At 42.4% G+C, this 25738-nt stretch overlaps 5 protein-coding genes across 5 annotated transcripts; 2 read left to right on the forward strand and 3 right to left on the reverse strand.

Annotated features, from left to right (window-relative positions):
• LOC8068996 (transcription factor IIIB 90 kDa subunit) lies at positions 361-8859 on the forward strand. Its single transcript, XM_002440119.2, has 20 exons — positions 361-836; positions 1432-1540; positions 1725-1806; positions 1896-1971; positions 2048-2133; positions 2222-2298; positions 3180-3236; positions 3304-3416; positions 3878-3957; positions 4048-4134; positions 4265-4345; positions 5047-5196; positions 5280-5465; positions 6971-7055; positions 7152-7210; positions 7339-7419; positions 7512-7586; positions 7673-7756; positions 8131-8178; positions 8388-8859. The coding sequence occupies exons 2-20, from the start codon at positions 1476-1478 to the stop codon at positions 8553-8555; spliced, it is 1740 nt and encodes a 579-aa protein (XP_002440164.1). The 5' UTR covers positions 361-836; positions 1432-1475; the 3' UTR covers positions 8556-8859.
• On the reverse strand, positions 10520-11720 carry LOC8061085. The gene is made up of 3 exons (XM_002441410.2): positions 11557-11720; positions 11401-11453; positions 10520-10898 (listed from the first exon to the last, which is right to left on the reverse strand). The coding sequence occupies exons 1-3, from the start codon at positions 11627-11629 to the stop codon at positions 10800-10802; spliced, it is 225 nt and encodes a 74-aa protein (XP_002441455.1). The 5' UTR covers positions 11630-11720; the 3' UTR covers positions 10520-10799.
• LOC110430243 (late embryogenesis abundant protein, group 3-like) lies at positions 17289-18544 on the forward strand. The gene is made up of 3 exons (XM_021447547.1): positions 17289-17548; positions 17642-18046; positions 18158-18544. Exons 1-3 carry the CDS (start codon positions 17489-17491, stop codon positions 18302-18304), a joined length of 612 nt encoding a protein of 203 aa, XP_021303222.1. The 5' UTR covers positions 17289-17488; the 3' UTR covers positions 18305-18544.
• LOC110430244 lies at positions 19010-22411 on the reverse strand. Its single transcript, XM_021447548.1, has 5 exons — positions 21458-22411; positions 20753-20911; positions 20551-20668; positions 19540-19817; positions 19010-19454 (listed from the first exon to the last, which is right to left on the reverse strand). Exons 2-5 carry the CDS (start codon positions 20825-20827, stop codon positions 19389-19391), a joined length of 537 nt encoding a protein of 178 aa, XP_021303223.1. The 5' UTR covers positions 20828-20911; positions 21458-22411; the 3' UTR covers positions 19010-19388.
• Positions 22557-24809, reverse strand: LOC110430242. Its single transcript, XM_021447546.1, has 2 exons — positions 24425-24809; positions 22557-24355 (listed from the first exon to the last, which is right to left on the reverse strand). Exons 1-2 carry the CDS (start codon positions 24474-24476, stop codon positions 22833-22835), a joined length of 1575 nt encoding a protein of 524 aa, XP_021303221.1. The 5' UTR covers positions 24477-24809; the 3' UTR covers positions 22557-22832.

Consider the following 25738-nt stretch of genomic DNA (forward strand, 5'->3'; position numbering starts at 1 on the left):
AAATATAAATAGTCTAATTTCTTTTTAAATTATCTGGAATCCCTGCAGCAACGCGCGGGGTATTCTTCTAGTAACCTAAACGAACAAGTTTAGAAGCTTAAATAAATTATTTACGAATTTAGAGATCTAAATAATATATATTATGAACAAATTTAAGAGTTTAACCCTAGTGACACAATGAGACCACCAATCACTTTACTCAAACTTAATTATCTTGTCTTCTCTTTTGTTTGTGACTCTGCGTTGAAAACGGAAGAAGAAAAAATCAGAAAAGAAAGGGCTACCTAGTGTTTTGTGTTTTTATTTTTATTTTTTATGGCTACCCTAGTATGTATTACAGCTTACAGGAAAACCAAAAACCCTTAGCCGAGGATGCGAGGCGAGGATCCATCGGCTCGTGAGACGTTGCTCCGAGTAGCGACGATTGAAGGAGCCGTCGCCGCCGCCGCCGCTTGCCGCTGCGCGCCCCCGCCCCCGTCCGGTCTCTCCCCCCACGCCGATCTGCTACTCCCAAGCCGGTGGCCGGAGTTCGCGCGGCCCTCGGTCTCACCCGGATTCGGCGTCCGAGCCATCGCTAGAGCTCGCACCCTCTGCGGGACCGCCTGCTCGGTTCTTTACATTCACCGCTTCGTGCCTCGTTCCCTGCCGCGACTCCTCGACTTCAACGCCCTCGCGAGTCGCGAAGCCGCGACGGCGCTGCTGCTGCACGAAGGCGCCCGGTGAATCTCCGACTTGACTCCGGCGAGACCACGACGGCGACCTTCCCTTGTCTCCCCACTGGCTGCGGCCCCTCGCCCCCTCTGCGGTGACTGCTGGCCGCCTGGCTGCCCAACCAGGTGAGAAGCGAGATCCAAATCTCCATTCTTATTTCTCCATAGTCTATACTCTCAGCAACATTTGACAATTCTTAATTCTTAATTCATATCCAGTGTGTCTTAGGATGGAAAGATATTATGGTAAGAAATATGTTATATCCATTGGTGTACTGTGTACAGTGAGCAAATTTTTCTCGATCCGCCACTAAGTATATACATGATTCTTGATTCATACACACTAACTTTGATTTTTAGCAAAATTTATCGCACCCATGTCCTGTATTGAACCCGTCCCTGTCTGTGAGTGCCACCAAGAATTTGACGGCACAAGTTTCTACTAGGAAGGAAGGAGTGCAGTGATTAAATTGAAAAAAAAGAAAAGATTTTGCTATGTCTGTTTGGTCTTTTTTGCATGCGAGTGAATTGGGGAATTGATGAAGGGGAAAAATGGCTCCCCAAAAACCTTTGTTTTTGAAGAAGATAACTGTAAGGGAAATGGGAAACATGGTTCCAAAAGTCTCTTTTTTATTGAGTCTGCATACATTTTGTAAATGAATATGATGGATGTTTTATATAGGCTTGGAACTGAACAGAACATCCATTCAAAATTTCACAGATTGATATGAGCTGATCATCCCTGGCTGTGTAGTTCCTTCTGCAATGGTTTACTGCACTCACTGCGCTGATTACTGTCCCTCCATAAAGGACCCTGACAAAGGATACATGTGAGATCTCCCTGTTCTTTCTATATTATTCTTATGGGATACCTTGCAAAACCAGTCAGTATGATTGTTATGAAGATGACCTTATTTACAACTCTGTTAATGGTTGGCCATCAAAGTTTCATAAACGCAATTGAAGCTCTTGTGCTTGTTTGTTCATATGAAAGATGGCATGTTTCATGATCAGATGTTGTGGTACATGTGGGAAGGTTCTTGATCAGGAGGTATACACTGAGGAGCCTACTTTTGTTAAGGGTAACACAGGGGAGGTTGGTTTTATCTCCATGCTTTATAATCCTTGAGTTTTTCTTTTTTGTTTACCAATTGCTGAGATTTGATATATTTTGGGGCTACACAGAGTCGCTTAGCTGGAAGTATTCTTGCAAGTATTGAGTCTGGATATTCGATTTCTCATCAAAGAACCTTAGACAAAGGTATGGTTTTAGGGCACTTATTTATTTTACTTTCCTTGGTACTCCAAAATCTCTTTTTTTTGCTTTATTTTACCAGGGAAGGATGAGATTAGACAGATTGTCAATAACTTAAATGTCAGTGGTGGAGAAACTATCGTTAGCAAGGCTTATCGCTTCTATGAGGTATGTGTTTCCGTTGTCAGTAAGTTGTAAGGTTATTTAAATGGAATGCAGCATCTTGATATTGATGTTTCTTTGTTCTGAAGCGCAGCTAGCTGTTGACCGTAATTTTACCAGGGGCCGTAGAACAACCCATGTTGCAGCTGCTTGCCTTTACATTGCCTGCAGGTATACTAAAACCTAATTGTAGGTTCACTACTTTCTTTGTTGGAACGTCAGAAGCATTTAACCTATTCTACTAACTTCAGTTCGAATGTGAACATTCACTGTGCGACTTGCCCCCTCCCTAGCCACTTTTGTTGGACTACTAGTAGTTAATGTTATATATTACCTTCTTTTTTTTTTCTTTTTTGAGAAACTCCTACAAGTTACTTTTCTATCATATCCTTCTTTAAACTTGCAAAAAGGTTTCTCTTGTCAGATACTTAGATTGAAAATTGAACTAATTGACTGCAGGTATACTAAGTGCCTTTTGACTTTATGCCTCGTGTTTATAGCCTCTAATTAGAAAAGTAAATACTTGACCTTGAGAAGGTCCCTCTCAGTGGCCCATAAGGATTAGGATGTTTTAAATGCCTAAACTGTAACACAACTACGCAAGTAAGCTTTTCCATACCATATAAACACATGTCAAACCCATTCAAGAGGCTTTGTTATATTAAATAAAACCTATTCCCTGCACATTTACTATACTTTCTAGTGAATGCCCTACCACTGTAATCTGTTGTTACTAAATTAATAAATTTTCTTTCGCAGACTTTATTAGCAGCCAGGATGTATTAGACTTGTGGGTCCTTTTTATTTCTTTTACCTAATACACCATGAAGCATGAGTAACATTTATACCATCATCTATTTCTTCGAAAAGCTCTTATGTTTCATTAATTATTCCTGAACTCACAATTTAATTTATTTTATCTTTCTCAATTCTCAAAACACTGCTTTTCGCCTTCATGCTTTTGTTAGTGTATGTTGCAAAGTTTATTTTGTTTGTTTTTTTGAGCAAGCATTGTAGTACTAATGTTCGGTTTCTCCAACTTTTCTTGCCAGGCAAACTAAGAAAGCTTATCTTCTTATTGATTTCTCTGACTATCTCCAAATAAGCGTGTGAGTATACCAACTCTTTGGCCTTCTATATGACTCAATGAAGGGGCTCATTTGGATTTTCTTTCAGTTATGTCCTAGGTGCTGTTTTTCTCCAGCTCTGCCAAGTTTTGCTACTCGCAGATCATCCAGTTGTTCAGAAACTTGTAGATCCCAGCCTTTTCATCCATCGTTTTACACACCGTAAGCTGATGACATATGTTGCATTGTATATTTCCTTCGTTGGATCTGCTGTATGTAGTTTGTGCTATTGTTTGAAGGGTTGAGGTATCCACAAATATTTATATGCTGCATTGTATATGGCCATCAGGTTGGCACAGGAGTTGTTGTCTGCAGGTTTTGATTAATGGCATTGTGTGTTCGGCTAATCCGTTGAGTGCAATCTGAGACTCATCTTCATCTAATCTCACCTCATGGCTAATTGAAAATTGTGCCATTGAACAATCTGTAGACTGCTCATGTTTTTTGTGCAAACGTTGTGATTTAAATGCCATATGGGCTATGTTTGTCAGAACATTCTACGTGTGCTATTCTGTTTGTTGCAACTAACGGGATCCTTATGTGAGGATTGACCTGAAGTAGTTCCCCCTATTTATGTACATGGGTCTGATTTTGAGGATTTTATATATTGGTTTTGTTTTTAGGTTTGCTCGGAAAAAGAGATAATGCTGTCTCAGACACAGCTTTACGCATTGTAGCTAGCATGAAGAGAGATTGGATGCAGGCAGGCGTTTCTTCTTTCGTTTTTCTTCCATAATTATAATTTTTGTTTCACAAGGCTGTGACTGGTTTACTGCCTTGCTCTACGTTGCAGACTGGGAGGAAGCCAAGTGGATTGTGTGGTGCAGCATTATACATCGCTGCACTCTCTCATGGGAAAAATTACACCAAGGCAGATATTGTAAGTCCAGATGCTCATGATATATCTTGAACTAATTCAACAATCTATATTATGTATATTCTCCTTTGTCAGCCTACGACCTTTTGCTTTGAGTTTTAGTGATGGCATCAACTATGTTTTACGTTTGCAGGTCTCTGTTGTGCATGTGTGTGAGGCCACTCTAACGAAGCGATTGATAGAGTTCGAAAATACCGATTCTGGCAGCTTAACAGTATGTTCCTTTCTTCCACAAAATTTCCAAATTTGTTGAAATTTATAGTATTTAATTGAAATTCCTTGTGATATTCTGCAATTTATTCTTGGGACACTGACTGCAGACTGCTAAGTGTTAACTCATGCAGTGTTGTTCTCATTGGAACAGAGTCATTTGTTGGTAAGCTGCTATTGTGCAGCATACTGAATTGCTCTGCCAAAGCATGAGCTGTATTGTTTATGGCCAGGATTAGATCTCATGCTAACGGTTTGAAATTCCAATTTTTGGGAAAAAGCTCAGATCCGTGGCGATACTGGTCCTTTCTAAGTAACTGTTAGGAACCAGTATTTTGTCCATGGATGCACAATTTTAGGCTGGCCATTTGTAGATCTGTTCCCACACAGAATTGCCAGTACCTAGCTAGTTCCCTTTCAGAAACACATTTCATTAATTTGAATTTTTAATGCTTCTGGATTGTTATTAGTTGTCCTGCTACCTTTTACAGAACATAGGTCACTTGTGGATTTTCAACTCTGATCATGTGTAATACACTAATAAACAAGTACCAACCTTAAGGAGTTAGGAGGCAATAATAATGCGTCCCCTATGAAGAATGTATTGCTTCTGTTGTCATTCTTAATGTATGTTATCACCCGTGCATTTTTGAAACAGTTCTCTTAAGATGTGAGCATGCCTATATCTTCATGCCCTTTTGTTAGATTGAAGAATTTCTGGCAACAGCTGATGAATATAATGAAGAGCCTGTTCCAAAACATTCGCCCAAGTCTGGAGAAATCCTTTGCAAACACAAGAATAAAAAAGGTTTTGAACATTTTGCCCATGGACTTTGCGAAAAATGCTACAATAAGGTAGATCTTATCTACAATGCGCACAACACATTGATTTGCAGACTAGACTACATTTGCTTTTGACACTTTGTCTGATTGCCCAGTTCACTAAACTGTCGGGTGGACTAGAAGGTGGTGCTGACCCTCCAGCATTCCAACGAGCTGAAAAGAAAAGACTTGAAGCTGCTAAAAGGGCTGAAGAAGCTGCCACAGTTAAGGAGGCAGCGCTGGAAGAATCTCTTTGCAACACACAGAATTCTGAAGTTGAGAGTACCATAACTCCTAGAAAGGTAGTATACACATTGGCATGGCCTCAAGTTCTTTATTTTTCTCTTTTGGGGCTGGTGGGGTGGTGGGTGGGGTTGGGGCAGGGTTCACTCCCACTGCAAAGTAACGGTACCTCATAATCTGTGTGTGAATTTATGGAAACTTATCCTTATTATAAGTTTGTATACGAAAATAAATTTAGTTGACGATGAAACTTGCTATTCTTATATGTAGTTTCAATTTAGCCTGCATAAACAGAGGTTTTCATCCTCCTGACTATAAGAATCTATATAGTTTAGTTTCATAAGTTGATATCTTTGTTTAGTACTCCCTCCATTCTAAATTATAAGATGTTTTAGCTTTTCTAGCTGCATAACTTTTGTCATGCACTTAAGACATGTATGTCTAGATACATAGTAAAAATAATGTATCTAGAAAAGCCAAAACGTCTTATAATTTGGAATGTAGGGTGTATGTTTTCTGGTTGGACACGAAAAATGTCCTATAATCTCATTAGACATGCGATGTTACCTGTCGATTGTCACCTATGCGACCAGGTGATGATTAATACGTGAACAATTCTTTCCCTCTGCGGAACTTGTTTTTCCTGCAAGCAGAACATTTTCTACTTACCCCTTAATGGTGGACCATTTTTCTCGTCTAGGAACAGCTAAATGTTCTAGAAGAAAGAAAAAAAATCTTGTAGTGCTTGGCATTGGCACAGCCCTCAGTGGTGGCCACGGCTTGGGCTGTATCTATTCCATTCAAGCCATGCTCTGCCAAATGCTGTCAGCAACATAAATAAAATTTTACCATTAAAAAAATATCTTTGCATTCTTTTTTTTAGAATGTTTTTCTTTAATTCTTTGAAAGCGTTATTGGGTGGGTAGCAATACTAGGTGGGTACATGAAAGCCACCCCATGAAACGTATGTAGAAGTTTAGAACAATTTCTAAAATAAAGTTACCATATGCTGGCTGGAAAGCTGATGTTCTACAGTTATACAAATTGTCAAGAGGGAACTCAATTTCTAATATGAGATATGAAATTGGCAAAAAAGGATAAAAGGCCAAAAATTGGTATAACTGAGTTTGTCTTTTTCTTCATTGTTTCCCAATTTCACGTGTCAAAAGAAATGAAGTCTGATCTGGAAACTTTGCATGGTTGTGTATTATCACGTCCTCTACCTGTGAGATCTTTTTGGGATATTTTAAAACTTCACTCTTATTTTATGAACTTCTTTCCATTTTCTACCCAGGGCATGATTTCTATTAAATATGCACCCGGGTAACAAATTCATTTGGCACCACTGGGTTGGACCATTTAGACCCCAAACAACAGTAACGTCGTATGAATATTATAGAAGGATTAGCCACTATAATTATTAAATGGTGCATAATCTATTTTTGTTTCTGAATTTTGTGACGTGTGGCAATGTGACATGTTATCTCTTCGATTAGCTTTTTTGTTACAACTCTTGTGCTTATTTCCCACCTTTTTCTGTTCCCTGGGAACACACTCCGAACAGGGTTTAAGCGGACATAAATCTTCAACAGTTGGATCTGGTGAACTCATAAATGACTCTGTGCCACCCAAGGATCCTGAAGAGGGAGGTTTGTTACTTCCTGAACCCATCACACGCTGCAATAATTTCAGTTTTCCTGTTTTGAATCCTTTTTTGAAAGCTGGATGCTATCTTACATCCTTAGGTGAAAATTGTGAAGGCAATGCTGATTCAGAAAGCCTTTCTGACATCGACGATGCAGAGGTGCTTTCTCAATGAGTCCTTTTTATCATATTTTTCAGGACTATTTCATTGCACAAGTAGTTAAGAGGTGTAGTGATAACAAAACAAGCCTTTGCAATTTGTTGTAATGCTATCTATCAATTTTGTAGGTTGATTGGTACCTTCACAATGAGGAAGAAAAACAGTATAAAAAGATTATCTGGGAGGAAATGAACAAAGAATACCTTGAGGTAATTAGGTAACTCAATCTATGGTCGCATTTTTTTCATCTTGACTAGAGAATGCTACTACCTGTTTTTTTTTTTTTTTTTTTTTTTTACAGGAACAAGCAGCCAAGGAAGCTTTGGCAGCTGAATTGGCAGCTAGAGGGATTGTTGTGGAAGAGGGAAAGAAGAAAGTAAGAAACACTTTTGGGCGATCAAACTTCCTGTTTACCATTTTAAGTTGAACCGTATGATTATCTGTGGCTGTTTGAAAACATAGAAACGAAGACGTAATGAAGACACCAAGAGCTCGACACCTGCTGAAACACCGGCAGAAGCCACATACAACATGCTGAAACGGAAGGTATTCACTTGTGCTGACACATACAATCCAAAATAAACTTGTCCTTTGGACACTGCATGGACATTCTGAACCTGATGTGCAAACAAACCGAAAGCCTGAAATTCAATATTCAGGCCTTGTTTAGTTCTCTGGGTGAAAAGTTTTTGGATAGTATAGCACTTTCGTTTGTATTTGGCAATTATTGTCCAACTATGGACTAACTAGGCTCAAAAGATTCGTCTCGTAAATTACAGGCAAACTGTGTAATTAGTTATTTTTTTTATCTATATTAATTGCTCCATGCGTGTTCCGCAAGATTCGATGTGATAAGGAATCTTGAAAAGTTTTTGGATTTCGGGTGTAACTAAACAAGGCCTCAACTTCTCTTCTCACAGGGACTTGGTTCAAAGATCAATGAGGGAGCTGTTGGCGAATTGTACAAGGTATACCTGTTTGTTTATGCTTGAAATGTAGAATCTACAAATTGTATCCTGCCTCGAGTCGAAAACTATTCTGCAGTTCCTTTTTAAATGTTTTTGTTGTTGTTTAGCTGATTTTATTTTGAAAAGCTAAATGAACTAACAACACTGACTCTGTAATCGTCTATTATGCTACATTTTTCTGACCCGGTGGTGATTGATTCTGTGAGCAGACTAAAGATGAAGTTGGCAGCGCAAGTAAGGAAGAAGAGATGGACTTTGACGCACTGTTTGGGCCGGACAATGCTGATGGTGAAACTGTTGATGATGGTTACAATGGGGGCTATAACGACGATGGCGTAGAAGCCTACAATGGCATTGACGATGATTTTGATTTCTAGGATGTAGCAGCATTTGCCGAACGGCAAAGCTGACCAGCACGGGCACGATTCTTCATGTGTACATTATATAGTTTCTTTTGTTTTGGCTAAGTTTCAACTATTATTACGGAGCTATTGGATAGTCAACATAGTTTTGCTTGTATAATAATAATATTTGAAACTAGGTTCTGCCTGGTTGTAGTTGTAACTAAGTCCTGTGTGCTCAAGCTCCTAAAAGGGCATTGTAGATCCACCCCAAAAGATTGCAAGCGGTGATGTAACATTTGTATTATTAATAATAAAGGAACTGAGCCGTCTTAGACTATCTCTAACAATTCTCATCCAAATACAACACCTATTTGACAATTCTCATCCAAATACAACACCTATTTGTCCTTTGGGTAGCGTTACAGATAAAAAGGTTATACCTATTTTTAGTCTTTTCCAACAAGATCTAAAAGACCACATTCTGCAAATGGGTCTCAAAGGGAGGATATCTAAATTTTGGTTATATCTCTCGTAATACTCAAAATAGATCTTTTATATAGGTACTCTATTAAAGGTTATATGCATTATGTTGAAGATTTATTTTAGGTTTGGGTTCCCCAGTAGGTGGAGACAGCCTTACACTGGCCTTGTTTCGTTCCGAAAACTGAAAAGTTTTTGAAACTGTAGCACTTTCATTTTTATTTGACAAACATTATCCAATAATGGAGTAACTAGGCTTAAAAGATTCATCTCGTGATTTACAGATAAACTGTGCAATTAGTTTTTATTTTCGTCTATATTTAATACTCTCTGCATGTGACGGGAATCTTGAAAAAAATTTGGTTTTCGGGCTGAACTAAACAAGGCCTAAAATGCAGCCCGGGCTTCCTATGGGATCCCGTGCCGGTGCCCAAGTTGAAGCTCTCCCCCGACCAAATCGATTGGTGAGGCCATGGGATGGAAGTTGACCTGCCTTTGAGGCCGAGGCCGACCTGTGCTGACATGCAGTGGAGCAAGTTTCCACAAAAGCTAGCTCATAGAATTACTTTATTCAATAATATAAGGAGAGAGGATGGTAAGCTAGTTCTTCATGAGAGCGTGTGTGTGGTTTAGGAAGTACGTATAGTAGGCTGGCGAGGAGCTTAGTCACGGTCTGGATGAGTGGATGACTCATGACCAGGTAGATAGAGCTTACTGGAGGCTGAGGCTGAAGCCTGTCTAGTTTGACCCTGGCCTGTGCTGATGCTTGGCATTCTTTCTTTGCAACCAGAGTAGAAGTCAGAAATATATCGTAGATAAAGGGCGCTGTTTGAATATTCCAAACTGGAATATAAAAGGTTGCTGGTTGTTTGAGCTTCTGACTGGGCAAGGCTAGCTCCTAGAAAGTTTCAGAAAAGGGGAAGCGAAATGGTAGAAGGACAAGGGCACAAGGCAACGGTACAGTTCTGTATCTGATCTCCAGTTGTGCTGAGCCTAGCAGCAGCAAACGACGATTTCAGATATTCTGAGAGTTCCCCTTTTTCTTTAGAAAATAGTGGAGTTTTTTTTCCCCTTTGGAACACTAAATTGTCATTCAGAATTAGGAGGCGACTAGTGATACGAGACAAGCCAACATTTAGCACGTCACCTGGAAGATACGGACGAATTTCAGAGACGGTTGTCCTGAAATTTGGAGCGTTCTTTCTGAATCTATGGCGTCAGGCAGACCTATCTCAAGGTAATCAGGTGGTGCACAACAATAATAAATCCAAAAATATTTTTTTACAGTAATCCCACCGGTGATGGGTTAGGTGACTCTAATAACACTTCTCAGGTCTTAGATTTGACTCCCGTGGGAGCCAAGGTCAGAATGCCAGGGACTATATCTTACCCTCGTTTAAGTTTTTTTTACAGCGAGCGATCCATATTAAATTTTTTAGACTGCATGAGAATCAAAGAGACGTTTCATACATGGTTTGAGAAGTCATCAGAAGTTAGAAAGCAGTAAGAAAGTCTGGTGACTGAATTGACAGCACATTCTGAATCTTTATTCCATATCTAAAAAGCTATCTTATCTGAACAACACAACTGGCTAGCCTTAGTTTCTCCCTTATAATAATAATAATAAAGTGACGTGGGTGTATACATGCATGGGATCAAGATCAAACCGTTCTGATTCTACTCATTACAGGAACTCAGCAAGATTAGATACCAGTCCAGTGACCAGAGCGTCATCACTCATCAGTCACCGGACTTTTACCCTGTTCTTGGCTACGCAGGATGATGGAAGTGACGTGATCAGTGTCCATTCCCTGGCTTCCTGCGTGGATCATGTTTGGGGTTGGACCCACCGTAGTCGTAATCCTGAACGTCCGTCAGAACCCTCCTGCTGCGTCTCTGCGTTTGGGGAGTTTAGTGAATAGGGTGGAACTGTCATTTTAAAATATCTAATCTTTGGAAAGCTTTTTATCCAAACAAATAATAGTCCACTGATTGAATTGTAGCAAACACTATATGCTTTCTATAAAAGTAGCTAAAGCTTTCACTGAAAAGATAACAATGATAACAGAACCGAAACAAAACGTCTAGAACAGCATGATCACATAGGAAGGATGAACTTTCCTGTACTCTACTGCTCCTTAAAAAAAAATCAGAAGAGCACATGTCACAGAATTGTCAAACAGTAGGTCTATCTGCTATTTATATTTCCCCAATAGCTAGTTAGTTTCACAGTCAGCTTCTAGCTAAAGAGACTAAATATACTCCTTACATGGCAAACCAATTAGTCTTGAATGATGGTTCTTAAACACGATTTCACTTTCTTTAACAGAAAGAAAAAGTAAAACCAACTGTTCTTATTTCTGTCATACTGTTTCAACCAAGTTTAGCATATACCGACCTCAATCACTTCAAAAGTATCTGCATCATTGGCTTGTGTAGTCGTAGTTTGTCCTGCATTCAATCAGACAGGAATCATGTACGACTAACCAACCATCAAGGGAAATGTACATCTACACATCTAAACGCAAGGAAACTGGACTGTGAAGTGGCGTACCTGAAGATGCACTGAACAATAGAAACACAAACACCACAAGGATAACGGTGAAGATGAAGCTGAGCTTAGGCATTATTGGTCTAAGCAGCGATGTGAGTCGGCAGAGTCTCCTTCAATTCCTTATGCAGCTCAGGACTGTCAACTGTGGCGAGGAGCTGAAACGTAGCAAAGCAATGGCCCCTTTATATACGACGAAACGATGCGCTGCTCCTACAGCTGGAAAGGAAGAGGGCACACACCAATTGTCCAAGCTTTTGCAATAGTGTGGCCTGTGCTGTGCCACCAGTGATCTGCATCTGCTCTGCCTCTACGGGCTAGCCATGAAAACGAAAGCCAATATATGGTCCTCCCAGCACAAGGTCAACTATGATTCGCATGCACAAGAGCGACCTTCCGAACCACTCACTATTCGATTCATCACCACCACAGCAGCTAGCACACAGTGGAAACTGTTCATGGGCTCATTTTAATTTGTTGGGTGCTGGTTGCGCGAAGCAGCACATGTACAAACTGTTCATTGCTGTACAGTGTTCACAGCAGCCATTTGCTGGGTGCTGGTTGCTGGCGCAATGGTGCAGCACGCACGCACGGCACAGTTGCACGCTCTGGAGGTGGAGCAGCACTGCGCGCCGCGCGCGCGCGATAGTGCGTGCAGTGCCATTTCGATCTGCAGCGGTAGCATGCGTACCTATCACCCTATGACCCTAGCACCTACGGCTGGGGCGACGCACACGGGCGCAGGAGGAGGAGGAGGCAGGACGATGGGATTGTGACCAGTGCTACTAGTGCAGCACGAGCGGCGCCCACTACCGGAGGCAGCGCGCACCGTCGCCGCCGACCGGTTGCTCTCGCGCGCGCGCGTGCATGATGCATTGCATGTACTACTGGCCAGCAGCAACAGCAACAGTGGCCTGCGGGCGGGTTGGCGGGTGACCCACCGTCGCGTCGCGGAAAGATGGCGGCTTTGTGCAGGCGAGTGGAGGTTGAGGTTGCAGATCGCATCGCACATGGGCGACCGACCGAGCCGGCCTGCGTTCGCTCGCGCGAGGTGACTGGCCGAAAGCGGTGGAGATGGAGGTGGAGGTGGAGGGGGAGGGGGACGACAGGCGCAGCGACGATCGTCCGCCGGTACGCGGACGGAAGCGCAGGGCGGCAGGGGTGCTAGTGGGGGCTCCTGCAGCGCGAGTGGTCTGTCGTGCGGTCGAGCCGGCCATCTGCCCGTACAGGTATTCCTAACCTACTCTAGCACAGTGGCGTGTGTATGTGTATATGTATGTGTATGAATATAGATAAAAAATAACAAAATACGGGTCAAACCTGTTCGCGAAAAAAATAAAAAATAACTAATTATATTAATTTGCATAGAAATCACGAGACAAATTTTTAAGTCTAATTAATTTATAATTAACCATAATTGCTACAATAACACATATGTGCTAACGAGGGATTAATTAGGCTTAATAAATTCTTCTCGTGGTTTCCAGACGAGTTATATAATTAATTTTCAATTAGTATCCGAACGTACCTTTCAATATCTCACGAAATATCTGATGTGACATCTAAAAACTTTTCACCCACAAACAAACTACAAGACCCATGATATCATGCAGTGGTAGTGGCAAACTGGCAATGCGGTACTCATCACACAGTTAAAAAAAGGTTATTTAGAGTTTCGTTGGAGTCAAACTCTTAATTTTAACTAAACGTTGTTTAGAGTCTAGATCATTTTTTTTCTTAAATTCAACTAAATTTGTAGCAAATTTCAATAATCTCTAAATAAATTTATAATAGAAACATTCCAACGATTAACCTAATAATAATCATCGTACATCACAAACATTAATAATCCGATGCATATATTTGGTCAAAGTTAAAGATGTGAAACTAAACAAGGCTTTATTAGCAAGAAAGAATCATTGAACCCATCCTTCCGTTTTTATAATACCATTTGTTTTTTTAAAAAATGGGCCCAACCCAGTCATCACCATGTCTAGCTAGTAGATCATTTTTTTTCACGATCAGGTCGGTAACTGTTTTTTATTAAAAGAAAAACAAACAAAGATACAAAACCCGAGTACCAAAACACGTGAAGGCGAGCAGCCTAGCACCAACAAAAGAGACCTAGGACTACTGAGTTCACAAAGAGAGATTACAGACTAGCTAGTAGACCACCTAAAGGCTCGAGTCCTAGACTCCACTCCTACTTTCGTTGATTCGTTGGCAGTTTGGCACCACGGCCGAACATCGGCTCGATGCCAGATTGCCAGGACGTTCCTCATCAGCATTCATCTTGTCCCGCAGTCTCCATCTTCGTTCTCAGTCTCATCATTTCACGCTTGCTGCTGGAAGCTTCTAGATCGGCGAGGCGAGCTCGGTTAGCTTGGTTTTGGACCCCAAGGCTGTACGACCCGACCGGAAATCTGGTCTACTCGTCTAAGAATAATTTATATTTGCACGTCTCTTTTGCTGAAGAATCAATTTTTTTTAAAAAAAATTTATCGAATATATACAAAAATACACTAGTATTTATCATATATAACATATATCATTAGGTTGAACATGAAATATACTTTCATAAATATATTTATTTAGAGATACAAATATTGATACTATTTGAAATATTTCTAGTTCTTAAAAAAATTGATTCGTCAATACATTTATTTATGGATGGAGAGGGTAGAGTGAACGCTCACTCTACTCACCTCGGGTCATAGGTTCATTTTTCCCTAATGCTAGCATTGTGCATAGTTCGGCTACGCGGCGAGTAGGCGGCGACTAGTCACGACTAGACGCTCGGCGAAGCCCGTCGCCTCGACTAGGTGGGTAGTCGCCCATCTCGGCGATAGGCGGAACTAAGGGGCGCGAAAGCGGCGCGAGGCAGGCGCGGAAGCGGTACAGAGGCGCGCGAGATGGGCGTGGAAGCTGCGCAGAAGCGGATGCGGACGCACGTGCCCGCAGAAATTTGCCGCAGCGGGCCAGGGCGCGAAGGTTTCCGCGCGGAGGCGGACGCCGCGGGCATGCGCGCGCAGATGGAATCAGGCGCGAGATCTTCCCCGCCGGCGCACCCCTCCCCGTCCCATGGTCAATCCCCTTCCCCTCCTCCGCCATCAGCTGCTCTCCCCTGCTCCTCTCCCCTCCCATGTTCTTCACCTCTCCCTCTCAGGCTGCTCCCCTGTCCCGTGTCCCCTCCCCTGCTCCCCGCCTCCTCTCTGATTGAGTGTCTGTGACTGCATGTCTAATTGATTGTCAAAACACCTAGGAAAACGCCTAGGAGCGTCTAGGCGCGAGTACTCCCGACTAGGCGCTACGCAATGGGTCAGCGCCTAGATTCCGCCTAGCGCCTAGCTAAACCTTGGCATTGTGCATTCAAAAATTTTCTTACCAACACAGTCTTGCAGTGTATTCCCTTAGGATTTAAAAGCCATTTTGGACAAAGTGCGGATTAAATATTAAGAATATAAATCATCAATAATTTTTAAATTGTTGAGCTTGTAAATGTAAAAATTATATGAATAGATTTGTCTTGAAAATATACTTTTATAAAATATATACATATATTATTTTTTTTAAAATATTTTTTATAAAAATAAGAGGTCAAAATTATATTTTGGAGATCGTGTCGTTCTCCTAAACGACTTCTAAATTCTATATAGAAGGAGTACCACATTTCTTTTGCTGGTTTTATACTGGCTGTCCGGCTGCGGCTGTAGCCGCTTTTTCTATAGTAGTTTATGAGTTCACAAAAATATCATAAATTGTCATAGAAAAAGCAGCAGGCCCAGTGTTTTTTTCTAAAACCAGACAGTTCAACCTAATTTTCTCAATTCAATTACACATGTGGTCTTTTAAATGGACTGATCCGAGTGAGGCTTTGCTTATGGGCTTCTCTTTCTATTGAACCGCTGCTCCATTCCAGCCCTCATAATCGGGAATTCATACTCATTTTTCTGTTAAACCTATCTTTTATAATTTTGAACCTTGGTGTTTCTTAGACTTATGTAGCAAAATATTATATAATACATTTTTTGTTTTTTTTCAAATGTTAGGAGAATTTTCTCATGATGCTGGAATCTTTCTTCCTTCTAAACTTCTAATTATTTTTTCTCTTGATTTTGGAATGATTTTTTGGTGAACTTGATTTTTTAAAAACATTTTTTATTGGTGAACAAGTCTATGTTTTTTTAAACATTTTTATCGGAATTTTCTATAAGAAATAAGATCCGGCAATGAATCGACAAAGATGATACACCCTAACTATGGCTAAACTGCTCCTTCACATTGCCAGAGGGCCTAGGGTGGTAGTCATGTAGGAGAAAATGGAGCAGGTGATGATGACGACTATACTGTTGCTTCTCAGTTAAATCTACATATGGCAGACAATTCGTGTAGAAATGGATGAGTATCTATTATTGATAGGAGAGAATGAAATATTCCAACGCACATATGTTTTTAAATAATGGAACGAGATTATAGCCTTTACACTACTATCGTAAATATGTAAAACGAGTTGGCCAAATAAGATAAAACACTTTATTTGAAGGTTGTCACACAACATCCTCCGTTTTGAGGGTCAACCTGGAAAGTTTTTTTTTTTAATTTCGAAATGTGAACAGCCCTACTAAAAAAGAGAGGAATGCGACCGACTATACCAAAAAAAAAAACGCTTTGACGAGCCACGTAAACTTCTTGGGCTGTTGGCTAGCTAGTTTCTCGGCCTCTGCTCAATGCGTGGTGGCTAGGCCTGCTAAGAGATCAGACTTTAGCAATGGCCCAAAATAGCCTGAAAAGGCCTAGTAAGCACGATTGTAGAAATTCAAGCTGCCGGCCCGTGGAACAACCAAGTGGTATTAGCAGCCTAGGAGTTTCCACTCAAAAAAAAAAAAACCAGCCTAGGAGCTTTCATGGCCCTCTAAAAAAAGGAGCTTTCATGGTCTGCACAGTTTTTTTTGTTTTTAAACTTCATGACGAAGAGATTTCTTGTTTTTTTTTTGAATTGCAGAACTTGGCAGCTTTGCAGTGTTACGTGTAACGCGTGTATTATACGAGTCAGAATCAAGAATGCCGTCCCCGAGAACTTTCTGACGTGTCGTCATCGAGGCTTCGTATTTTCCAAACACACCTGTCTCCCTGGCATGCCCGTCATCTTCCCCCGCACCACTTCGCTTGTGCACATCACAAATCTGAAAACGATACACGTTCGTGTTCGTCGAAGCGAGCGCGTGAGCACATGGCATGACCAGGCCACCTGGCGCTCGCGCGCGCGCACCGCGCACCGCGCATTGCTCCACCGCACCACCACCAAGTGGCCTATACTAGCTAGTTGATCGAGAGCAGGAAAGCCGCATCCAACTTGTAGTCGCCACTGCCAGCATTTCTTCCTATCCATCTGATCATCTGGTGATGAGATCGATCGTGATCATCATCGGGCCGGTCCGGGGATCATCGGTACCGTGCACCATCGCATCGAGAGGAACGCACTCGATTTGTACTTGTACTTGTTCGGGGTTTCTTTATTATCTCCTCGCGTGCTTGGCTTTTAGTGTCTGCATGTGGTGGTGGTGGTGGTGCTGGTGACCAACGTCTATGGGCGCGCGCGAGCGAATCAGCTCCATCTACATGGGCAGGCTTCGCGAAGGTACGGAGCCGTGACACAACGCGTGTCCTTTCTACGTGGCCGTCATGTAGCAGCCCCGCCACGCTACGTGTCCCACGGCTGCAGCTTATAAATATAGCCCGTGTAAAGCCCCTAGGCATCAGTAGCTGTTTGAAGCTTCAGCTGAGCAGCAGCAGCATCATCATCATCACCACCGTCGTCAGTAGCCAAGTGTATTTTTCCTAGCGATTTGCATTGCGCGATCTGTTCCTGGCCAGTTTAATTAGTTGCAGAGCGAGCTGAGCTTCACGAGCTTTTGAGAGACCCCTGCTGCGTGCCATGGCTTCCCACCAGGACAAGGCTAGCTACCAGGCCGGCGAGACCAAGGCTCGCACCGAGGTATGAATGGTGGCCATCTCCCATCATCTTGTGTTGATCACGAATTAAGTTACCTTCATTCTTATCTGCTTATGTATGAATTGGAATATGCAGGAGAAGACTGGGCAGGCGATGGGGGCGACCAAGGACACGGCGCAGCACGCCAAGGAGACCACCAAGCAGAAGGCGTCCGACTCCGACACCGGCAGCTACCTTGGCCAGAAGACCGAGGAGGCCAAGCACAAGGCCGGCCAGACCACGGAGTCCACCAAGCAGAAGGCCGGCCAGACCACGGAGGCCGCCAAGCAGAAGGCCGCCGAGACCACGGAGGCGACCAAGCAGAAGGCCGGCGAGACGACGGAGGCGACCAAGCAGAAGACCGCCGAGACGACGGAGGCCACCAAGCAGAAGGCCGCCGAGGCCATGGAAGCCACCAAGCAGAAGGCCGCCGAGGCCGGGCAGTACGCCAAGGAGACCGTCGTCTCCGGCAAGGACAAGTCCGCCGGCGTCATCCAGCAGGTATGGTTGGTCCATCAGTTACGGCCATTTCACGTGCCTACTAATTTAGTTGTAAGGATTGAACGCAACAGCGGGTTGCTCATGGCTTTTCTCCTGTGCTTCGATTCCCAGGCCACCGAGCAGGTGAAGAGCGCGGCGGCCGGCGCCAAGGACGCGGTGATGAACACGCTGGGGATGGGCGGGGACAACAACAGCAAGCAGAGCGACACAAACACCGACAGCAGCAAGGACTCCTCCACCATCACCAGAGATCACTAGACACATGCACACGCACTTCGTCCTGTACCATGATCCCGTTTGCTTGTTCAGGAGTCCAGTATGTATGCATGTTTTCAGTGTCATGATTTTCGTTCTACGGATTTGGTGCTGTAAGTTTAATTCGCCGTTGCTGTGGTTCTTGGGTCATGAAGAGTGTCTGTAAACGAGTCGCGTGGAAGTGTTCTTTGTTATAATAAAGTTGGTAAAGCCTAATATATAGCATGTAGCTTGTGGCCTATATATGTGTTTTGTAGTTTACATCAGTATGCACTAGATATGATCTTCAAGTTTGCCGCTTCTTGCGGTCGCAAAGATTGGACCAAAATGGTTACTGACCAAGAATAAATAGTGACCGATAATAATCGGCTGAACAAAGAACAGTGAAAGCGGTTTGGTATAAGTATGTATAGGAATTAAGCTACTGGCATGATGTATATAGCTTTCCTGAGACATATGACATATGTATATGTCTCTGAATGAGACCAGACATAGATGTATACAGCTATGACAGTTGTATTATATATATATATATATAGCCTACACAAGTCTACGGGAGTGCATCTCATAGGAACTGAAACATACTACGGCCTTGTTTAGTTCCCAGAAAATTTTGCAAAATTTTTCAGATTTCCCGTCACATCAATCAAATCTTTAGACGCATGCATGGAGTATTAAATATAGACAAAAATAAAAACTAATTGCACAGTTTGGTCGAAATTGACGAGACGACCCTAGTTAGTCCATAATTGGACAATATTTGTCAAATACAAACGAAAGCGTCACTATTCATATTTTGCAAAATAATTTGGAAGTAAACAAGGCCTACCTACATGTCATGAGTGCCTATCTCATAGGAACTGAAACATAAGTGCAATGGAACTGAAACTGAGACCTAAATCTATGGGTCCAGGGTAGGGTCATAATCTGCATCGTTGGAGTCAGACAGATCCTGTGTAGGGTCGTAATCTGGATCGGACTTGTTTGAATCTGGTGGACTGAGCGGGCTAGGTGGCGCAGGCGGGCTCCGTGGTGCAGGCTCGCGAAGTGTGCGCGGAGCTCTTGGGATGAATCCGAAGTCCCTGCCTTATCCGAGGTCTTCTCCTCCACGGGCCATATCCTCAATGTGCTTCACGATGTTGAGAGCATCACCCTATACATTAAAAAAATAGAACTACTATTTTATGATTTATACACGATATTACATGAAAATCTTATATGCTTTAGGTTGTTCTTACCTCATCATATATAAATGGTTCTGCCCGCTTGCCAAGTTCAGCCTTAAGACTCCTCAATATTTTCGGAAGCCCTTTTTGCAGAATTTTTACTTTTATACTTCTTTCATCTTGAATGATGACACCGGACTTCTTTGATTCTTTATACCAGTCAGTCTCTCTATCCGCATGCTGAATGAATTCCATTTTGGCCACAATGGCAGCACGTTGAGAAGCCAGATTTTGTGCCTTAGAGATTTCTGTCTTCATATACAAAAGTGCTGCTATAGGGTCAGTGATATCTGCAAATAAAAAGCACAACACGTAGGATAAGACAAAGAAAGAAAAGAACAAACCAATTAGAGAAACAGATACACGAAGCTGCAGTATTGTTATTAGCTATATATAATGTACTATATAAGAATAAGAGAGCCAATTGCTTGTGAGAGAACAAAAAACAGAGAGAAATCAAGTAAGTACAAGAGCAGAACAAAGTTAGCAAGACCAAAGAGGATATATAAGAACAAAGTTAGCAAGACCAAAGAGGATATATATAAAAATAAGAGCCAATTGCTTGTGAGGGAATAAAAAACAGAGTAGAATCAAGTAAGTTCAAGAATTATGAAATATGATACAAGAACATAATAAAGTTAGCAAGATCAAAGAGGAACAGAAATTATGGTACTATTTACGTAGCTACATTGGTCTTCACTAGATTAGTTTACTACTGATTTGGACAAACTACTGTAGTCCATATGGTAATATGAATATATATGAATCACTAGCATTGCATAAATATCATAGCTGGTATGAATTTTATTTTTTCCATCTCTTACGATTAGACATTATTGGAAAAAGTCTCCTGTGAACTAAAAGTAGGAGTCGTCGGGTGACAGTCTAGTGTACCATGAATCATCAATGCAAAAGTTACTACAAAAGTTTCTACTGTCATTGTCTTAGGTTACTCAAACTTATTATTGTTTTCATTCAACTACAATTTAGTCCTATTTTCCCAAATATAGCATCAGAAATTACCTTTATTGACAAAGTTGGATGGGAGATGGGTAGTCTTTAGAATCTGCAAAAGCTTATATTTCTTCTTCAAAACCAATCCATTCATTTGTTCACAAAGTTCATCATACTCTTGCACAACCTACATTGAGATGAAATAATAGGGGTGACGAATATTAAATAGATGCACTATCAAATTCTATAATTTTATAGATCAGAAACTTACTCTATTGAGAAACTCTACCGACAAAGCACTGACTTCAGTTATCTCCTTATCTGATTCCACTTCCACATAGTACATCAGGCTTAGAAGTTCCTGCTTTTTCTCATAAGGCACCAACAAAGTATTCCAGAATGATATAATAGCCAAAGCCTTTTTCTTGATCTGTGCACATAAAACGATGACTTAAAATTTATGAACTTGATCAACATTACTGGAAGCAAAGAAATTGTAGGAAAAAATAGTAGATAAAAATGAGGCGCATGTACATAAATAGGTAAGAATGATCCACGGTGGACCGGTGGTTCACCACCGTCGGATATCCTTCCCTATTGTAAGAGTAATCAATCTTCCCTATTGTAAGAGTAATCAATCTACTCCCTTCATTTCAAATTATAAATCATTCTAAAAATTTTAAAGAGTTAAAGCATATCAAGTTTGACTCGACAATTATAAACATTTATGACATCAATTAGGAATACTATAAAAATATAATTGATGAAGAATCTAATGATACTTAGTTGCCATCACTAATGTTACTATTTTATCATTCAAATTTGGTGAAACTTGAGATGCATTAACTCTCCGAGATTCTTAGAATGATTTATAATTTGGAATAAAGAGAGTATAACTGTAATGGGCCAACAGCCCATGTGCCTATAGCAGCAGCGACTACAACAATTACAATAGTACAGAACTGGGAAAACATACCTCAGTAAACCTGTCCGCCTTTAGCTTAGAGAGCCTCTCCACAGAGCTGTTGAGCCTCTCCACAGAGCCTCTCCCAGATCGCTCGCCAACCAAGAATTAATGTCAGTAGCAGATTCATCGACTTCATCTCGAATTTGCTGTAGCAAGTTAAGCCCCAGAACGTTGCACAGATCGCGCATTTTCGACAAATCTGCCATCTGCAATGTTTTTTCTGCTAATCAGTGTTTTGATGCTTGATTTAATCAGCAGGAAATACACAGATGAAGCACAATAGACTAGATGCTGAAGAACTTTGACCAGGCAGGGACCTTTATAGGGCTCTCAGAACGACTTGTCTGCTATACCCATAACAAGAAACTATAAGGATGATACAAACTGAAAAAACAACAGCCAATTCTAAACTTAATAGTATCAACAAGCTTAATAAAGGGCCAGAAAATAACAGTAAAATAACAATATTGCTTTATCATCTGCAACACAAAACATTCAATCCATAACAATATACTGGATTATGATGAAACGAATAAATTGTACTCTTAAAACAATCAATGTAGGTCACCTATCAGCCTTAAGATCACAAACAAATGATATATTATAACACAGTTAGACAGCACATCCTGTAGAGGAAGGGAATTCCTTCATAGAATGAGCACGCAGCAGTTCCTCCTTCACGACTCACGAGTAATAAGCACCTCACTGCAAACTGAAAATGGCACATAAAATTAAGAAACTCAATACTATAGATGGATCCTGCCAAACTTTTTTGTCTGGTATCAACTAAAACTTCAAGATGTTTGGTATAGATGTGCTGAGATGAAAACTAGAGAAATTCACTTGTTATATTAAAATTAAACTGCTGATATATTAAACTGTCTGGTATCAACTAAACTGCTGTCATATTAAACAAGTTATTTTACAGAGCCACTGCAGCACCATATCCATTCTTCATCAGTACTTCATAATGAAGTACAGAGGATATGTTTTACTGAAAGAGAATGGTAAATTTCATAAAAAATGCTCAGACTGACTAGAATTTGTGTCCATAATGTCAATGTGAATATAATGCAAAATGTAAACTGTAGAACACTAGAGAATAGAGTACACAGGTTAACATGTGCAGTATTTGATTCACGTGCTACATAGTACAGAAATAATAAGTGGATCAATTGAGCAGTAAGAGAATTGCATGCTACATCATTTACATCGGGAGAACAAATTACACATACATAAGACATGACTTATGCAATTTATTCAACACACAGGAGATCACATCATAACTCCTTGAAACAGGTTTATAAATTACATAGATCAATCTGGGAGCAGTATTTATGCATACATAACCTATGTATTTTATTCAACTCGTGCATGTTGGAGATTATTCCAGAACCACCTGAACGGGTGTAGCAGCGCAAGGAGCGCTATCAGCAATCTGGTTCAGTATTTTAACCTTCTCCTCTTTAACCCATTGGTATTGCTGTGTCACAATGTCCCAGTTCCAGCGCCCCCTGTCCTGAACATGTCCATTTTTGTACAAGGAAACAAGCTGCAATGACGTTGATACTTTAATAACAAAGTTAACAAAGTAAATCTGTCTCTCCGCTCCCTGAAAACCAATTATCACCAACTCCTTTAGCTGATTATGGCAGAACTCAGAGGGTTCCCACGAAATGTCATCATGAGGCTCCTCCTCCCAAGGGGTAATATGGATGTGAAGGCACTCGAGGCATGGTGCCGCCTCAATAAGGAGGCGGGGCCAAGAGACATCCCAGGATGAAGGCACATCAGCAATCAGAAGCCTCCTGAGTTTAGGGAACAACAATGTGGGGCTCCAAGGTTTGAACCATCTGTCATATCCAGTGAAGCGTACTATAAGGTCACTTATTCCCGGGGTTCCTCCAAGATACTGATTGAGGTCATAATAATTTCCAACACGAACACAGCGGGTTTTTGTGACACCACGGTGAAAGGCGATATTCAAGTGTGTGAGGTATGGGAAGGAGCTAAGCTCATAACTCACATTACTTTGCAGAACAGCCATGCTCTCGAGCAGTGGCAGAGTGTACAGCTTAATCAGCCCAAACCAGCAATGCTCCATGATAAGTTGCTTGATCTGTGATTTGGGGGCGTGTACGGCCACAACACCTTGGTTCAGTGTGCAGGACTTGAGGTGCAGTGCTTGTAGCTGCGGGCACAAGGTGAAAATAGCTTCATAGGCTGCGGTTGGAGTGGACTCTGGTAAATCTTGCAAGACCAGGCTGGTGAGCGCATGGAAGCCCTTCAATGGTGGAATGTAGCAGGCTGCCAGCTTCAAACTTCTTAGTCGGGAGTTGTGTGGATTGTTGCAGAGACCATGGTGAGGAAAACTGTGGGCAAAATGTTGCTGGAATGTATTCTTAACTAAAACCTCCAGATCTTCGACCCCCCACGAATCAGCAGCCTTAGCTATCAATCGGTTGATGCCACTTGAACAATGACCAGGAAAGAAATCAAGCCGCAGTGTTCGGACACTCCAGAGGCCTAGACTGCCTCTGTCCTGATCATCATCTGCGTCGAGGAAGTTGTTGATGGATGAGGTCATAGCACGCATAGCACGGCGCTCATACCGCTTAATGTTGTCGCGGAGCACCTTGAGATCGACGCCCAAACCATAAGCATAATTAGCGGCTTTACCGTGGATACTGATCCACTGGTAGTAGCGCGCCGGGAGTATGTCAGTGACCCTGAAATCGAGGGCATCGAGACAGCGGGGCAGGCAACTCCAGCGCTTCGAGAGGGTTGCGGTGGCTAGCGCCGTGCGGGTGTCGAGGCGGCGCAAGATGAGGAGCAGTAGGTCGTCGGTGAGGGCGCTGAGGCGGTCGTCACTGCAGGAAGCGCGCAACCCGCGCCGCCCGCACCAACCTTTCCTAGAAATGGGAAAGCTGAGTCGGCGGCGGTGAATTGGGCGGAAAGCGGCGGTGGCGCGCTTACCTGGTGCCCCGGGCCTGCGGTTGCGGTTGCGGCTACATGGAGGCATCCGCATCGCACGGCGTCCCAACGGCGGTTGGAGGATGGGCGGTTGCAAGTGTCACCGACGACGAACCCGGTGGTGGACGGCCTGCTTGCGTTGGGCCAACAGGAGACCGCTGGTGGGAAGCTCGGCCGCCCCAAACCCTAGGCCGTCGAGCCAGGGAAGGGCGGCAGGCGGAGGGGGCCTGGAGGGTGGAGGAGGCCTGCGTGGATGGAGCTGAACCGGGCGGTCGGCAGCGGACAGCCGGCGGCGGCGTGCGGCCACCAGCAAGGGGCGAGGTTGGGCGGCGGCGTCCGCTCGCGACCTCCTGCGTCAAGGAGAAATTAAAAGATGTGGTGAATATGGATGTGGTGAATATGGTCATAGGCAAGGTAGTTGGAGGTGCCAACTAGGAGGAAGTAAGAGTATCTCCAACCGTTTTGCATAATTAGTTTGACAAATAAGAAAGTTTGTCAAGTCTCAAAAAAATATGGCAAAGGTGAAAAGAGACAATCTTCAATGGTTTGGCATTAATCACTTGGCAAAAAAGAAAATTATGGACCTACACAATTTTTTTGCCGAGCTTTTCTCCTCCCCGCGTGTCGGGTGAATGTTCACGGCAATTTTATTTCCGCCGAGGCGTTGAGGTCGCGGCGTTTGTGCATAGCCGCTCGAAGTTTGGCGGCTAGAGTCTTTGCCGGCAAAAACGATCCGAAGGGCATCGATGGAGTACCTGGCGTTGATGGAAGACCGATAGGCAAAAACACAAACAATTGGGAGGGCATCGATGGAGTACCTGGCCATGATGGAAGACCCGATGGGCAGTTTGCAGAAAAGTCTGGCGGCGGGATGTCGCCAAACTCGCGTGACCTCAACCCGTAGCCGCGCACGGACTTCGCGCCAGTTTCTCAATGCCAAGTGTGAACAGGCTTGACATATATGCCAATCATTTCCCTCTTTTTGCCAAGTTAATAAAATTGCAAATTCTAAATGCCAAACTGTTGGATAGGTGTTTTTAAGAATTTTTTGCAAATACATAAATGCAAAGTCTATTTGCAAAACGGTTGGGGATGCTCTAAGAGCATCTTCAAGGGCTTTGCAAACAAACTTTGCATTGCCTTATTTGCAAAAAAAGTAGAAAATACCCCTCCAATGGTTTTGCAAATAAGGTTTGCAAATTTGGTTAACTTTGCAAATAGAGGTTGAGGCTTTGCATATATGCAAACATTCCCACCACTTTGCATCTACAATTTCGGCCTTCCCCCCGGCCCCTCACCCCGCGTGATTTCTCTACG

This window comes from Sorghum bicolor, chromosome 9 (genome assembly GCF_000003195.3).
Source record: "Sorghum bicolor cultivar BTx623 chromosome 9, Sorghum_bicolor_NCBIv3, whole genome shotgun sequence".
Taxonomy (NCBI): Eukaryota; Viridiplantae; Streptophyta; class Magnoliopsida; order Poales; family Poaceae; genus Sorghum; species Sorghum bicolor.